General features: G+C 42.9%; 1 protein-coding gene across 6 annotated transcripts in view; it reads right to left on the reverse strand.

The window, feature by feature from the left end:
- Positions 1-17895, reverse strand: part of GRID2 (glutamate ionotropic receptor delta type subunit 2) — an 824474-nt gene that overhangs the window by 166348 nt on the left and 640231 nt on the right. For all 6 annotated transcript variants that reach the window (XM_053404060.1, XM_053404061.1, XM_053404066.1 and 3 more), the window contains exon 11: positions 4502-4814. In XM_053404060.1, the coding sequence (XP_053260035.1) occupies positions 4502-4814 (313 nt within the window). The remainder of the gene's footprint in view (positions 1-4501; positions 4815-17895) is intronic.

Raw genomic sequence — 17895 nt, forward strand, 5'->3', positions numbered from 1 at the left:
GGTCATTTGGGAGAGAGATGAGAAATGTCCCTATTTTCATCTGAGGAATGTTGGAGGGTATATACATATCCGTTAGCAATTAGCTACTGCTGCTGTGTTTGAGGAAGATTCATGTTTAGAAATTCAGGAATTTACAAAAGCTTACACTGTGGGTTTTACCACTGATTTGAGCTTTCTATATTTATTTTTTTGGGGGGAGAAACAAGTTATATGACTCAGAGCTCTAGAACTCTGCCTGTTCTAGAAGAGGGAAACAGACTGCAGGAACCATATTAACTGCATAACCAAGCAATTGCCCCACTTTCTTTCTGTTGAAAGCTGCAAGGAGATTGGATGGGGATGACGATTATTCTTTATTATGGACAGAGAAACCTTGAGGATATTGTGGAGTAGAGTCCACGGCAGAGAAACCACCACTTCCTAAGCTCTGCCACCTAGGCCTGCATTGCCAGGAAAGAGGACAGAGTCTCAAAAAAAGATGTGCTCTCCCAACGCCACATTCCCAGCATGTTCACACTTCTGTCTCAGCAGCATCTACGCTGGCTTGATCATGTACACAGAATGGAAGATGGCAGGATCTCCATGGATGTACCTCTCAGGGGACTGGGCTTCAGGCACTAGGCCTGCAGGCAGACCAACTCTACATGACAAAGGTATCTGCAAATGTGAAATGAAGGCTGGCAACATTAAATGTGTCATATGGGAATCTCTTGCAGACAATTGCAGTGTCTGGAGACAGGCAGTCAGGTTGGGCATTCAGAGCAGTGACCGGAGAAGGAATGATCACTGGGAGGAACACAGAGATAAGTGCACCTGTAACAGCAAAACCAGACACCTTCATGTGCCCCACCTGCAATAAAACATGTCTCTCCAGTATCAGTCTCCACAGCCACAGTAGGCAGTGTAACTCCTTGACTTTACCCCCAAAGGAGTACTCTTCCCTTGTCTCCCAAAACAGGCAGATGCCACTTCAACTGCAGGGTTGGGAGGGTACAAAGCAGAGCCATTGCTAAAATTTAGCACACAGTAATGCCAAAGCCAACAGAATCAAGCCTCTTTAATGCCTGGAATTTCACCTAAATTTATGTTGCAGCCTCAGTCAGTTGCTTGTACAACAGATGCCATCTGAATTAGCAAGCACGGTATATCTCTGGTGTGGCAATGCCTGCACTAACTCATGAAACACAGCATGAAATAACAAAAGCTACAGGCTAATGCTCCAGTTGCTCAGTCAGTTGTATTGTCCTAATTTTGCGTTACCTTGTTTTCAGAGCTCAAATCTTCCCGTTGCCCTGGTCTGATTCATGGCACTGCACCCAATAAGTCCTCAGCCAAGACATAAAGAAACAAAACCCAAACAATCTGGCACCAGACGTGAGCACCAATGCTGAGTCAACAGTCTGTGACCCATTTGGAATATGTGAATGAGCATGGGTCGGAAGGCTGACTCAGAAAGTGGAGAGGATAAATGACACTGGGGAATAATGTAGGTAGATTTGAAGGCTGGAGGGAATGGGGAACGTAGCTAAGAAGGTCAGGGAAGAGTTGGTAGGTCTAAGACAAACGGAGCAGAAGCGAAACGAGCCGACGGGGCAGGCAGCATGTCAGCGAAGTCAGCCACAGGACCCAAGGGCACTGCTGAAGCTGAGGTCAGAGAGGTTTCTCTCCTACTGTGCCCCAGAATACAGTATTTGCTTTATGCACTGAATAAACTACCGACAGAAACAGAGACTGTTTCGAAGTTGCAGAGGGGGAAATGTTCTGTTACTCTTACACTGTAACTTAATAAACTGGAAATCCTACAGGCTTGCAACAAACCTTACTGATGCTTCAGATCTGCCCATTCTAATGATGGGTACTGTAGTAATTCTTGATCACATTATTTATTTAATTTCTAGTCCACCGTCCCCAAGGAGCCCACTGAATCTCCCCATTCATGTCCTTTCCTGTTGTGCTTTTGTGATTATTTGTGCTCATGGTGGTATTGGGGTGGTTATACAAGATCCCCCTTTCAATACGTTCTGCAGTTTCAAAGGTCTTTGGGTGGAAATGCTGCTACGTTCACAGTCCTGTAGCTTCCTGTTGAAATCCTGTAACCTCTCCTCCCACAAACATCCAGTTGTTGTTGTTGTCCTGCTCTTGTTGCGCTATAGCACAAGTGTGCCGCTCCAAATGGCAATGATGGAGCAGTATTGGTGAAGCCTCACAGAATAACTAAGTAAGTGGAATTATGTGTGGACAATCCAGTACAAATCCATGACTAATGCACTATTATTATGTCAATGACATGTTATAGAACAAACCTGTAAAAAAAAAAATCACCTGTCTGGAAGGCCCATAGATAGATGTTCACACACTACACTGGATGGGGGAATAGGGTTGCCTCTTCCATGCTTCTTTGCTTGTTCAGCTTAAGGTGTGCACATGTCTGTATGCATTCAACTGCATGCTCCTGGGAAAGCATGATTTTAACCATGCAGAAGGAGATAAATGCATATAGGTATGAGGAGGAAGTCTGTGCAGGAAGCTGCAGCAATGAAGCAGGTCGTTCTGGTGGCCATGCCTCTTCTCTCAGCGTGCTGAGATAAAGCAGAAATGCTGAGGGGGAACTGTGGGCTTGGTGAGGAAAACTGAGAGAAGCAGGAGAGTTGAAAAGGAGTTGAACTGTTGGGACGCATTCCCTTCCTGTTCACAGAGTGAGAAGTTTGGGGGAACAGAGATAAGGGGATGGAGTCCTTTAAAGAAGCATCCCAAAAATGGTGAGAGGCAAAAGGTTCTCATTGCTTTCTAGTTGTCAGAAGCCTGAAACTAGAACCAATGAACCAAGTGCTGGCTCCTTCCTCTCTGTTCTGTTGGCGTGCTATCCGGTGGAAAGAAGAGCAGGCAATTTAGCTCAGAAATGAATAACGTAGCCTGTCATTCTCCCATTCTGGGGAGTCAGATGACACTGGAGGACCAATCAAGTAGCAGTGGTTGCGCTAAAGACCTGAATATGTTTCTTTTTACTTCAATCCAGGCACATGCCTCGGCCCAGTATACCTGAGGGAGCGTCTCCAGCCCCATCGTTCTGCCTGGACGCTGAGGTCCAGCACCGAGGGCCTTCTGGTGGTTCCCTCACTGCGAGAAGCAAAGCTACAGGGAACCAGGCAGAGGGCCTTCTTGGTAGTGGCGCCCGCCCTGTGGAACACCCTCCCATCAAATGTCAAAGAGATAAACAACTACCTGACATTTAGAAGACATCTGAAGGCAGCCCTGTTCAGGGAAGTTTTTAATGTGTGACATTTTAATGTATTTTTAATCTTTGTTAGAAGCCGCCCAGAGTGGCTGGGGAGACCCATCGGCGTACAAACAATATATTATTATTATTATTATTATTATTATTATTATTATTATTATCCCTGACCTTTAGCCGGCCATCTTGGCTCTATCTGATTGACTTCAGGATACGCATTTGCCCTCAAGTTCATCGCCTGACACTGCCAGGTTTCTATTCTTTTGCACTCTCTATCACCACAGTTTCTCTGCTTGTCTGCCTCTAATCTTATTTCTCTGCCATGTCTATCTTGCTTAGATACATTTTCCTTAGCTGCTCATTAAGCTTATCCATTCTCACCCTCATTTCAGGATTCATCTCTTTACTCAATCATTTTTCACACTGTTTTCTTATTCTGTTCATTCTTTTCCAAGCTACTTTCATCATGAGTCATAGATTCATAGAATTTTTTTTTATGATACGATACGATATATTTATTGTCATTGTTCCTTGCAGAACAATGAAATTGAAAAACTACATAAAACTACATTGTAGAGTTGGAGGGGACTCCAAGGGTCATCTAGTCCAACCTGCTACAATGCAGGAATCACAACCAAATAATTCCTGACCGGTGGCCATCCAACCTCTGCTTAAAAACCTCCAAGGAAGAAGAGTGCATCATTCCACTGTCAAACAGTTCTTAGTGCCAGAAAGTTATTCCTCATGTTTCATCAGAATCTCCTTTCTTTTTTTGGAACCTATTGGTTCAGCTCCTACCCTCTGGAGCAGGAGAAAACAAACTGGCTCCCTTTTCCATTGGACAGCCCTTCGGGTTTTTTTTCTTGTTACAAAATTGTACACACATAAATCATAAAACATGGCATAACTAAAAGAAAATGGGTCATGTCTCTTCCCAGAATAGAAGCCTGTAGGCAGTCTTCTTTTTTCCTTTTCTTCTTCTTTTAAACAAACTCTTTAAAAGGAATAGTCTCTTTTAGGAGCTTAATAAATTGCACATACATGTACTCATGCAAAGCATGTTCTCTGCCACATAGCCAGGTTTGGGGAATGTGTAGCCCTCCAGATGTTGTTGCACTACAACTCCCATCATCCCTGACCATTGGCCATGTTGGCTGGGACTGATGGTAGTTGGAGTCCAACAGCATCTGGCGGGCCACACAGGTCCTGCATCCTTATAATAAGAGCTGGCCTCCCTGTCATTTGCTAGGTCATATTTTTTTCCCTTACCTTGCTGCACGAAGGATCCATAAACAAACCACATAGAGTTGTAGAGAGTCGTTGAAGTCATTGATCCCATTTGCAGACGTGGTGGATTGAGCCAATTTAAGAGGTACACCAAAAGTCCGACCAGCAACACCGTGCCAGCTATACAAGCCCAGAGAGAGAGGTCAAATGGTGCTAAGCAGGCAAACATGTCCATTGTCTTTTCAGCCTTCTGAAGCAGCACACCCACTGAATAGTCCATGTAACGGGTGGTAAAATCGACCACATTTTCCCGATCTGGTGTGATGGTTAATGCTGAAATGCCTATATCAGCTCTCTGCGGGAGAAAGAGTGAGAGAGAGGAGAACATTCATTTTCATGAGCAATAGAAAAATTTCAAAACTGTCGTTTGATTTATAGCCTTCAACCCTATCTCAGCAAAACAGTTGCCCAGATTTGTTTATTTTAAATATATTCCTTATACATCCATCCAAATAGCAACTCTGCTAAGGGGAGAGAGCAGAATAGATACAAACTTGGCTATAAGCTTTTTTAAAAAATTAGTTTTTATTAAGGTTTATTTGTGTTACAAAGCAAACAGATAAACAGGGAAAGGTACATCTGTTATCTCCACTTTCAATTCATAGTCGTTTTCACAGTTTGTTTGCATTTGGTGAGAGACACTTTTGTCATAGACATCTTGCAGTTGGGGAGAGGGTAGGAGAGAGTTGGAAGATATTGTTCTTTTGCCTATTGGCATCAGGTTATTTCTGAAAGTTCAAAAAGAATCAAATATTTCAAATGTAAGTGACGGGTGGGAAATAACTGCTTTTGGATGTTTATCTTGGTCTTTCTTATGGACACCAGTGTCACTACTGAAGCAAACTGGAAACCCTTGTGAGTAGTTTAGGACTTCTGTCAAATTAAGGTCTTGTGCTGTCAACTCAGAAATGAATTCCACTCTGCTCAACAGGACTCACTCACTAGTGCTTAGGATCGCAGCCTTAACCGATTCACCTGTTCCCTTTTATTTAAATACATTTGCATGATGCCCAAGCCGCCATAGCCTTTTGAGATACTGAAGAAATAATTTACAATTTAAAGTGAGTGTGTGAGAGAGAACATAAGGAATCTGCTTTCTACCAAAACTACCGTATTTTTCTGTGTATAAGATGCCCCCTGTTTGGGGGGACTCCAAATTAAGAAAACACCCCTCAGCACTACCTGTGTATAAGACAAGCCCGAATTTTAAACCTAATTTTTTGGTTTAAAAAACCTAGTCTTATACATGGAAAAATACAATAATCTTTATGAAAAATATTTAATGTGGCATTTCTACAAAACAACTCCAGTGGGAAAAGCGGGCTGATTTTTGGAATGTGAGCTATGATTTTAGTTATGATTTTAACCCCTTTTATAGTTTTGTATCCAAGTCTATGCACTTCCTGATTGAGCAGAATATTGATACAATCAAATGCATTTGTGATTATTCTAGAAGTTTGTTTGCTGCACTAAACTACTGGTACCTCTGAACAATTAATCCTAAACCTTTTAAAGGCTTTGCATTTTTTCTTAGACTGAGTTTGACGTCTTATATAAGATCATCTTTGATAGCCATAAACCTAACATGAATTACCTAAGAGCTAATTGGGTTCATGATTCAGAATGCAACAATGGAAAGATGCCATTAAATCATTAACCATATCATCTGTTGTCTTAGGCTCATTCAGCAAAAAGTTGTACTTGAAATTCAAAAAAGCCTTTTGTATATAAGAATTTTGAAAAATAAGTGGTGCAGATATGATGGCTCACAAGAGACTCTCATCCGTATAATTTGGAAAGGCCCTACTATTGTGTCCTTTTAGAAAGAGACCATCGACAGAAATAGCGTACTCCTGTCCTTCAAGTCAGAACTCTCATTTAAACATCCTTTTTCTGGGACACCATCCTTGAAATCTGGAAGCTCCAAAAATCTACTATGCTCTGCACTGCCAGAGCATCATTTGTAGCAAAGCATATTATGCTACAGTTCTGGTAATCATGTCCTTTGCCTCTAATCGAAAATTGGGTTGAAGACCTTTAAGACTTCTCCATTAAAAAAATGAATCATGTACTGTAAGACAGAGAGATCAAATAAATTTAATGCAATTTGGCAGCCTTTTCTAGAGTTGTTTTCTAATTGAATGTTACTCTTTTGCTGAGGTTTCACCCATGCACAAAAAGACCTTTTTAATTTAATATTTTCTCATTATGTCAAAACTCTGGCTTTTTTTTTGAAAACTAAATGCATTCTATTGGGAAATGTTGACTGCTTAAAGGAATAGATGTGGGGAGTAGTGGAGGGGGTTATTTTTGTTTTATCGCCAAATGAGAAGATAACAACACTGTTCTCATCTCTCTTATTGTACTATCAGATTTTGTGTTAAACTCCTATTGATGTGAAATAACATATTTGTGATAAAAGAGTGCTTAACTGTGGATGGATGATGCCAATAGGCCTTTTGTTGAGTTGTTTGTTATACTTCTGTTTCTTCAGAGAACTCCTTTCCTGCCCTTCAACCCAACACAGATCATCAAGGCAGTTCTCAATAATAAAAGTAGAAACCAAAATTCAAAACACGTAAAACCAGATCAATAAACACAAATCAATAGCACCAACATAAAAATAGCTGTGAAAACAGCAGCAGCAGCAACATTTTCTGAACTGGATCAGCTTGCTCCAAAGCTCCTGCACCAGAAAAGGGTTTAGGGATTCTACTATATACATTGGAGAAGCAGGGGTGTGGATGAGCCCAAAGTCAGGCAGGTGTCAAGTTTTAAGGTAGCAAATTAGGATAAGAAAGCAACAGCCAGGCATTCTTCTCACACTGAAAGAGGCATATTGATGATGGGTCTCAAACCCTTGGTGAGTTAGGAACTTCCCCTGCAGATTGCTCTGGCTGATTGAGTGGACTTGACCAATAGTGGGTCGAACTGTCAAGAAGGCAGGAGAAGAAAAGGCTAAGGAGTAAACCAGGCTTCCTCAACCTCGGCCTACAACTCCCATGATCCTTAGTGAGCAGGACCAGTGGTCAGGGATGATGGTAATTGTAGTCTCAAAACATCTGGAGGGCCGAGGTTGAGGAAGCCTGGAGTAAACCATACACAAATCCAGAGAGGAATACCTAAGATGGTTGGAAGGTGCCTTGTACGTCTCCTTCCAGTGAATCCTGCAACCAAACTGGTGCCAAACGTATCGTTCTGCTTTCCTTTGGACCACATCAGCAAGGCCAAGAGGGGGCTCTTTTCATCTGGGCAACCCTGGACCTCCAAACTCTGCCCAGGCTTGCACCCTGGGGAGGCCATTTCAGTGCCACTAGAACAGAGGTTTGACTTCACCCCCATTGTCTTTCGTGATAAATGCGGATGCTGACAACAACGACTTAAGTTACATCATACAACCCCCCCCCAATTTTAGTATGCATATTACTTCACTTATTTAAAAATGGAGTAAGCCATCCCTGCAGGGTATGAGACACTACTGCTGCATGGAGTGCTGGACTTCTACCCCTGTTCTGAAGGCACCACTAATTCCACAACTATTTTATGCTGAACCTGAATGCAATACCTCCTCTTACTGCTGATTACTGGCTTAGCACAACTACAGTTTCCTTTTTTAACAGAGCTCTCTGATGCATGCCTGCAATTGGAGAACTGCCTTTTTTAATCCAAAGAACCACACATCCTGTCTGAAGTGAATCAGAACTTTGATTACAAATTTATTACAAAAGAGTACAATATACTGTTGGTTTTCCTTTGTCTTGCGGATGTTCTGGTTGCAAAGTAACTTCAGAAAAATGAACATCTCCCGACATCCCTGGCAGATGTTAAATAGCACCTGAAAACGAAGTTACTATACCATATGGCTACCTGTCCTATACATAACCACGCTGCCTTTGTTCCTTCCAGACCCATTTAAGATATGAAGAAGGCTATTAATACATCCCTTGATCTAACCAGCTTACTGCTCAGCACATCTCAAGAGACAGCAGTCACAACTTCAGTAGGTGTTATTTTAACTTTCTTTTCACATGTGCCATTATAATTGCAGCAAAAGCCAAAGATGGTGTTTAAGGCAGTCATGTTAATGTGTTGTGCTTTTTTTTTTCTTTTAACAAAATTAAATACTGAATAAGTGACTGACTGTCCTTTTTTGAAATATGAAAAAGAATATTTAAATGCTCAAAAAGCTTCTACTCATTTGAAGTAATGAGCTTTGCCTGTGATTGAAGCTGTGTGAAGCCCTTTATTGGAAGCTGAGCAGAGTGGGGGTGGGGGCAGGAAGAATCTGTGAATGGTTGGATCTGATCAATCAACATACAACTGTATTGAACATTGGGGATTTTCTTTCATCTCTGCCTAATGATGGCAATGTATCCTCCTTGCCACTCTGTAAAGTGAAATGTATCCAGCATCTAAAGTCTCACAGAATGGTCTGTGTAGGAAAGAGGAATGGATCCCCTTTGACTGTTCTATATATTCAGGCCCATTGATCACTAAAGGTTTTCCTGGACATATCGGCTTGAGGGGACCAACATTTTTCTATCATGAGAAAAATACTACATATACTGGTACATTAATCTAGCATATCAGGGAGAAGGTGAGTCTGAATATGGTACTTGTGCATGTACAAGGAATATTTAAACATTCAATCTCGAAGCCGCAGCTTGAAGACTGACATTTATTTATAAAAATATTTTCATATACCATGATTTCATTTTAGAAAAATCCAAGTGCCTCACTATATATGTGGGAATTTAAGTTGAGTGGTTAATGTGCATAACAATTGACCACTGCACATATTCACCAGGCCTAATGGAGAATGTGCAAATAATCCTTCCAGGAAGAGGGCATTGTGCACATTTCCTGGACAATATACATAATTTCCAATAGGCTTTTGTAAAGATGTATGAGGCTACCACCTTGCTGAATCTGATTGGCCTGGCTCTGATCTGTGCTTAGGTGGGTGCCTGAGAACCACATGCACACCATTCTGGAAATCCCTGACAAAAGAAAGGTGAACATGTAAGAACATAAATAAAATTAACAATGTAATTCATACCCTCCAAGTGTCCCTATTTTTCAGGGACAGACCCAGAATTACAGAAGCTGTCCCGGTTTTCCTTATTCCTCTCCTCCCTGTCTCAGAGAACAATTAGAAGTGGTCTGTGTGTGTGTTTGCGTAGGTGCAAAAACAGAGTCTTGTTTAGCCTGAAAATAAAATACCTGCACCAAATGAAGAGAATAGTGATGCTGGCATATGAAGTCCTTCCTATAATTTTGAAGGAAAGGTCACCAATCCACTTTAAATTATTTTCTTATGAAACACAAGGAGTGTTGATTTCTTTATTGTAAAAGGAGCTTTACATTGTCTACTCACAAGTAAGTCCCACAGTATTCCCAGTTAACTGGGTAAAGACTGGGCAGCCTTACACTGCAGGCCCAAGCATTTTTTAAGACCCATTGAGTTCAATAGCATTCTTACAGTTTCCATTATTATTAATAGCTCACCTTTTCCCCTGAAAGGAACTCGAGGCAGCTTACAGCTAAAATTTTATTTCATTCTGTTTATCTGTGGAAGGTGTTGTACACAATCCCTTCTGTCAGGGGCTCAGGAGCAGAAGCACAGGGGAGAGAGGAAATGGAGAGCGAAGGGGAAGAATCCGAGGGCAGCGTAGGGGAGTATGACAGTGACCCGAGAGATTCCATGAGCTTCTCCAGCGAATCAGAAGATTCCCAGAAGGGGGCGCCGATGGTCAGGGCAAGGGGGGTCCCAGGGGGGACGCACCAGAAACAGGGGGCCAGCGGGGACTCCCAAAGCAGCAGCGGGGGATCAGGACCAGCTTCCCCACCAGAGCGTAGTGGGGGGGAAGAGTCACATGTGTCAGGACCAGCGTCTCCTCCAGCGGGGAGAGAAGATGAGTCAGGGCTGACCACGCCTCCATCGGAGAGTGGGGGAACGGAGGGGAGGTCAGTTCCAGCTAGCCTCCCCGAAGGGGGAAGCAGTGACAGCAGCAGTGCAACGGTCAGGAGGAAAGTTGCCGGCTGGGCGCGCGCGCCAAGTTCAAATGTACAGGCGCGCGGGACAGCAGGAAACCCGGATTGGGAACCAGGTCCTAAAGCCCGCCGGAGGGAGGGGGAAGACTCAGGGGACTCAGCGTCAGAAGAGTCTAGGAAGGGCGAGACCCCGACAGACAGGCGGAACCAGAGGAGGAGAGAGCAAAGGAAGAGGTGGAGCAAGGCTAGAGTCTTAAACTGGTGTCTGGGGGGAGGAGATTCAGACGGAGCTTCAGCGGTCTAGAGTTTGAGACGTAGGGCTGCACGCTGCGGCTGTGAAAGTGAAACTGAACTTCAATAAAGACTTTCGTACTTAACAACGAAGCGGCGTTGGTCCTTTGTGAGCTGGGACCTCGGGCAGCTCTGACACCTTCCCTCACACATTTGTTTCTTTACAACAGTCCTGAGAGGTAGGATTGGTGGAGAGGTTGTAATTGGCTCGATGTAGATGTATATATGACATCTACATGTTTGGCCAGTTAAAACATGGGAGAAGCTTCCTGATGTAGAATGGGATATCCCTATTTTCATCTGAGAAATTTTGGAGGGTATGTAATATTATTATTCATCATTATGGAGATCAAAATGGGGCACAAAAATAAAATTTATATTTAGAAAACCCAAGCTATAACAAGACAGCAGATCAGAAGCAGCACTGCAAAAAATACATATTCTGTCTGTCAGCTCAATCCATATCAACCCACTGGAAATTCTCTCAAAAACAAATACATCTCTACTCGGCAACAAAATGCCATAAAGGAATGATTCATGGCCTTTAGTGCCAACATTCACTAGACAAGTTGCAAAACTACACTTTGTCCAATAAACAGTCAGTAGAGACCTCCATTAATTGGGTTCCCTCAGATATCCTAGCTCTACTTGATTACACAGGAACTAAAACCTGAAAATCACCAGTTTCTCCTGTACAGTGGTACCTCAGGTTACATACGCTTCAAGTTACATACGCTTCAGGTTACAGACTCCGCTAACTCAGAAATAGTGCTTCAGGTTAAGAACTTTGCTTCAGGATGAGAACAGAAATCGGGCTCCGGCGGCGCAGCAGGAGGAGGAGGCCCCATTAGCTAAAGTGGTGCTTCAGGTTAAGAACAGTTTCAGGTTAAGAACGGACCTCCAGAAAGAATTAAGTACTTAACCAGAGGTACCACTGTAGTTTAGTTCCTGAAAGCCCCTTCACAAAAACAAAAACCTCAACTTTTTGAGATGGTTGTACCACCATGGCACTATGGTGGTGTAATCAAGTGGCAACCACTGACGTAGCCACTCCCTTGCTGCAGATCTAATTTGGCAAAGGGATGTAGCTTAGCATGAGAGTTGAGAAGGTCCAGGTTCAATCCCCAGCATCTCCAGATAAGGCTGGGAGAGACTCTTAACTAAAAACTCTGGAGAGCTGCTGCCAGTCTGTGTAGACAATACTGAGCTAGATGGATTCGGTATAAGGCTGCTTCCCATTCTATACTGTGCTATGCTATGCTAATAGAAGGGTGGCATTTGAATAGGAAATAATCATATGATCTGCACAACCATGTGATCTGGACAACAAAAAGTGAGACTGGCACTTGCATTGCTTTGGCTGTGACATGGAGCCCAAACCACACCTCCCCCTGCTTTCTTTAATCTCTGCCATAACATTTCATTGAGGCAGGAATAAGGCCACACTGAGCTCCTACTGGTTGAAAAGCAATTGTCTGAATCTATCATATGTGAGAACAGAACGTGAGTTCAAGCATGTTATGGATTTAAAAATATGATGTAGAACAGAGTATCCCAACCTGGTGCCCTCTAGGTTTTTGGACTACAACTCCCATCAGCCCGAACCAGCATAGCCAATTTGCCAGGGGTGATGGGGCTTGTAGTCCAAAACATCTGGAGGGCACCAGGTTGGGGGAAGGTTGCTGTAGAACAATTGCAACTATCCATTTGTGAATATTCAATTTATGTTTTTGTAGAAGCACTTTCCCAATATTGAGGTTCACTTCCAAAATGACATTAATTGCTTGTCACTTACATTATTAGTTCACAGAGTAAAACAAGGTTTCATTTGTTAGAAAATAAACAGTAGCAAAATGTGAGTCACTCTTCACAGTCAAGGTGAGAGCAGTCATCACTGTCCAGGTGAACTAGCCTGATTTCTGATAGGCGTGGCACCCCAGTGACCATGTTGTGACTGCCCAGAACTTGTGCAAAGCATTCCAGTGGTGGTCCGTGGCATCACTGAGCTCCTGAAAGGAAGCATTTCTAATGATATGCAAATAAAGTCAAATTAGCTCAAAATTGGAAAGGAAGAAATGTGAAAATGCCTATCATTATCCTGTCAAAATTAATCAGAGAAACAGCAGTTTGTACAAGCCAAGGTTTGCTAAGTGATCCATGGGAAAAAAGAAGATAAAATATGTGCAATTGTGTCAATATTTAGATGCAAAGGTGCCAGTTCGAAGTATAAACATATAAAGTGGGGCATACAAGCCTCTTATAGTGACTGTGAAAACATCACCCAGTATCAGTTTTTAGCATATCGTATCATCCAATTTGCTTAACAAATTTAATGCAACATTAATCAAAGATAAAGTTAATTTATTAACATAGACTGCAAGGGATCGCTTTCTAGCTTTAAAATTAACAAGAATTAGAGATAGCATAGTTAGTTAAAATATGTGGACCACATCATCATCACCATTACTATTATTAGTATTTATCAGATTTATTGGCTGATCTTCAACAGAAAATATCAGAGTGATGAACAATAGTTACACAGCAAATATTGTGCCCACATATAAAATACAACCAACTATAATAATAAAAAAACACAGCATCAGTATTAAACATTAAAATCACTAAAAAACCTAACAATAGGTTTTGCAACAATAGTGGTACAACAGGGCCTGGCCAATCCAGTTACTTCCTAATGCTTTCATAAAACCACAAATCTTCACAATGCCACCAAAACTAACCAATGAAGTGCTAAGCCAAGATGCCTGAGGGAGGGAATTCCATCATGGGGGCACCACCACCAAGAAGGCCTTGTCATGGGCCACTGCAGCGGAAACTTCACTCGACAACAGGAACACCAGATCTTAACTAGAAAGTGGAAATGACAAACTTGTAGCAGTTCACCTCACATTGAAAGTGGCATGGGGAAAAACCTGCCCAATACGTGTAACAAAAGTAGGTCTGCATATAGTGAGTTTACGTTATGTCCTTAAATAACAAGCATCTGCAGTGAGTTACCTTTACCTGATTATTTCATGCAAGCACCTGTAACTTGAGAAAAATGCTAAGGTTTCTGCTGGTTACTGAGAGGTGGAGGCTGAGGCAATGGGTAGGTGGGCACAGTGCAAGCAGAGCAGGGGGAGTATCTGATTGGCTCTGCCTCTCAGACTGAGACCTCCCTCTTCTGCCTTGCCCCTTCCCCTCTTGGTAATCTGCAATGACCCTGTCATTGGAAAGCCAGATAAGCAACAACACCATACCACATCCTGCCCCACTTATAGCTACTGCTTTGAGCCCTGGAGGTTTAATCCCACTTAACACTGGCTAATATTGGAGGAATGCAGCTCACAGATAACCCTCCAACTCATCTTGAATATGAGCAGGCACAGGATCTTTTACTTACTGATCTGGAGCATGAGATATAAGGCTCAAATGGTGAAACGATGGGAGGCTCTCCCAGTTCTTTCTCAAGTTAGGGGTGCCTGCATGGAATCATCAAATTGTTAACTCCCTGCAGATCCTTGTTATTATATAACATTGTAACCTTTAGCCCCAGTTCCATCTTGTGTTTGCAATCTAGGACGTGGGGGGAGTGAAATTCGTTTTGACTTCTCAGAGGGTAAATGTGAATAACAGAGGTCTGGCCAATATAACATTATTGCATGCAAACAGCATGTTGGAAAAAACCCTCAACCCAGCTCAAGTCTAAAAATTTAGCACTACAAGAGTAGCACTGCAATTGTAAACATTTTTGATATTTATCTATATGAAAAAAGCTCTGTTTTAAAATATCTGATTTAGTTGCTTATTCATCACAGAATTATGATGAAAATGTGATTAATTTTAACAGGCCAACAGACTGATAATTGCTTTGCACCATAAGGCTAAATAAACAAGAGGAGCATCATCTCAGTCTTGCTGGGAACTCTAGAAGGTGGGAGTTCTCACACATCTTGGAGAAAATGCCACACAGGTGCAACACATCAAGCCCTGCTCTATTTTAATGCAAAAAAATTGTACTTGCCATGGCAACTGCCACCTCCTGAAGTATGGCTCCTGCAGTGGCACCTTTGAAATCTGACACGCCCCCTCAGCGAGGTGCTCTCAGCAGCCTGTCGTGCAAATGCTACTATTTTCCACACCATTTGTGTGCAGGCATAATTTGATGACTCAGCGTATCCTCAAATGCCATGATCCATGCAAGCTCAAAGACACCACCCCAGAAAGCAATGTGCGATGGAACATCAGCTCAGAATTGGTTGAACTGGCTGCTGTGTTAAGCTGCAGTCATGTTGGACTGACAGTAGGGGCGGTGGTGGATTGGGCTGAGGTGCTCTGCCAGCATCACTCCACCAGCATGGAGCTACTTATCTCATGCACTGAATGTGTGGACGGAAGTGCTTCTGGTCTGAGCCTGACTGCTGTGCCAGAACCACGGCTGATGTTGGCTACAGGGCTGCAGATGTGGTGGCCCCACCTCTCCATTCTTCCCCACCCTGGCTAGGATTTGGATTGCATTGCCAGACAATGCCAGGCAATGCAGAACTGATGATATGAACACAATGGACTCTCTTGTCTTTAGCATCAGTTAACTGTTATTTAATTTAATGATATGCTGACTGGTGAGAGGGCTTACTTGGTGGTGGCTCCTCATTTGAGGAACGCCTTCCCTGGTGATGATCACCTGTCTCCCTTAATATCAAGAGAGGAGAGTGTTCTTGTGCTCAAATCCTGCTGGTTTCCCACAGGCATCTGGCTGGCCACTGTGAGTACAGGATGCTAGACTATATGAGTCAATGGCTTTTAGCTCAGTCAATGCAGCATAGCAACTAAGTCAAGGTTTGGCTTAGCATGTCATCTGAACCTGGCTTCACAGTTTAGCTTGATCTTCCTAAACCACAAGCTGCATCCAAGGTTTGTTTTCGGCTACAGATTTTGGTTAAGGAGGAGAGAGCTTAATCATGAACTTGGGACCGGATGATACACTAAGCCAAACCTTGGCTTAATTCCCACGCCACATTGAGCTAAAAGGACAAGGAAGGAGCAAAGCAGGTACAAGCTTCTTCCTGAGAGCCAGCACATCTGCACAGTTCCAGTATGCCATAGTTTGGCTTACTACGCCAAGTGAACGAGGCAAACACATAGACATCTGTGAGAATTGTTATGGGCACCCATCTGTCCCAAGAGACAGTGGAGTGGGTCTCCGGGGGTGAAGTCAAACCGCTGCATTAGCAGCAGCGAAGTTACCTCCCCAGGGTGCACACCTGGGCAGGCAGTGTGTATGGAGATCCTGGACTGTCCAGGCAAGACCTCCTCTTGGCCTTTTCTGATGTGGTCCAAAGGAAAGCAGAGCAATGCATTTAGCAGCAGTTTGGCTGTAGGAGTTGCCAGAAGGAGGCATACAAGGCACCATCCAACCATCTTAGGGACTCCACTCTGCATCTGTGTAGGAATTAGTCTTTAGTTTTTTCTTCTCCCAAAGATATGCCACAAGGCAGTGGAAGTTTAGGGCTAAAGTTTTTCTTCTTCTAGATGGGCTACATTCCCAGGTTGACGAGCCCCATCTGCCCCTCACTTCCCTCTACAGCATGTGAAGAAACCACCTTCTTGGCCATTGGACCCACTATTGGTCTTTCCAGCTCAATCTGCTGAAGCCTCTCTTTGAATGCAGGGGATGAACCTAACTCACTGAAGGTTTGAGACCCAGCAGCTACTCTCACCCGGTTTACTCAGCCAGTCTAAGCCATTCCCGGGGTATGTCTGCTGTCGCGCGCTGACAGCTTCTAGGAGCCACAGGTGATAGTTGAGTGCAGGGTGGGGACCAAAGGTGGAAAAGCTACCCAAGAAGTAGCACAACGTATCCCCCACCAGAGGAACTATCCCTCTCCTAACACCCCCCCACACACATACATAGAAGGTCATATGTTGTTGTGAGCAGACAGCTTCAACATATTTTCTTCACTTAACCATGAAATCACAGCCTACTGGATCACACAACACCCCCCTAAAAAGTGATATAACTATGACACTGTAGCTAAAGTTCTGAGAAGCTTCTATGAAATATTTGAGGCATGGTCAAAGTGGCACTTCCACATGTACCCACATCTCTGACACAGCTGATTCCTAAGCCATCTTCCTCAAGGTAAGTTTCCATTACCTGAAATGACAAGCTTTATGTTGAACCTTGAGTTCTGCATAGATTCAGTCCAGGGGAGAGAAATATGCCGAGGATCAAATGTGAAATGAACAGTGAATATATTATGCTTATTTCCTTTAATTTATTTGTTGTGGTAAACATTTAATGCAGAATTAATTAGAAATGGATGGCTTATTAATTACAGATTAGACTGTATGTGCCCAATTCACACATCTACACAACGTAAATGTTATTGTGCATCAATAAAACATTTTCCGTTGATCGTATACCTCAGTTATTATTCATAGCTATCAATACTTTTCTCTAAGTGCTCTGCATTATTTATGTAATGTTCTAGCCGTTAAAGCTCATGCCATATTTTTCTCCCCAGAATGGTTTGCCCTGCTTATTTAGAGCTCGTTTTGACAAATTGGCCAGTGATACTAGGAGTGCAGCTTTTGCATCCTTTTGCTGATGCTCTTTCTCTTTGCCTTCTTGGTGCAAGTGAGGGCAAAGAGGGCTCAAGCACATGTTTGAGGTTTGGTGCTTCACTAACCCTAGTGAAATTCTCAAATCTGATTGCACCACAAGTGGAGGCTGCGTTAACACATACTTGGTTAAAGGAGCCTAGGGAAAGGGGAGCTCAAATTTAGACATGTATTAATTTTTTGGCATTGGATTAGTTTCCCAGCTACATTTTTTCTCTGCATTTCCCTGGGGGAAAGCATTGGGACAAGAGGAATTTTGGAAATGCCCACAGACGCAAAACTGAACCTTTAGCATCATTGGCCCAGCCCTTCCAATAGAGATTTAGCAGCTGTCTTCTGTTTTATCCTTTAAAGTCTTCTGAAAACCTTTCTTTATGACCACGCTCATGCAGACAATTAAGATAAACATCTGCTGTAATAGTTAGCTGGTGATCTGTTTTATATTTTTATTAGGTTTTTTTTATTGCGTA

This window comes from Podarcis raffonei, chromosome 9 (genome assembly GCF_027172205.1).
Source record: "Podarcis raffonei isolate rPodRaf1 chromosome 9, rPodRaf1.pri, whole genome shotgun sequence".
In the NCBI taxonomy this organism is placed as follows: Eukaryota; Metazoa; Chordata; class Lepidosauria; order Squamata; family Lacertidae; genus Podarcis; species Podarcis raffonei.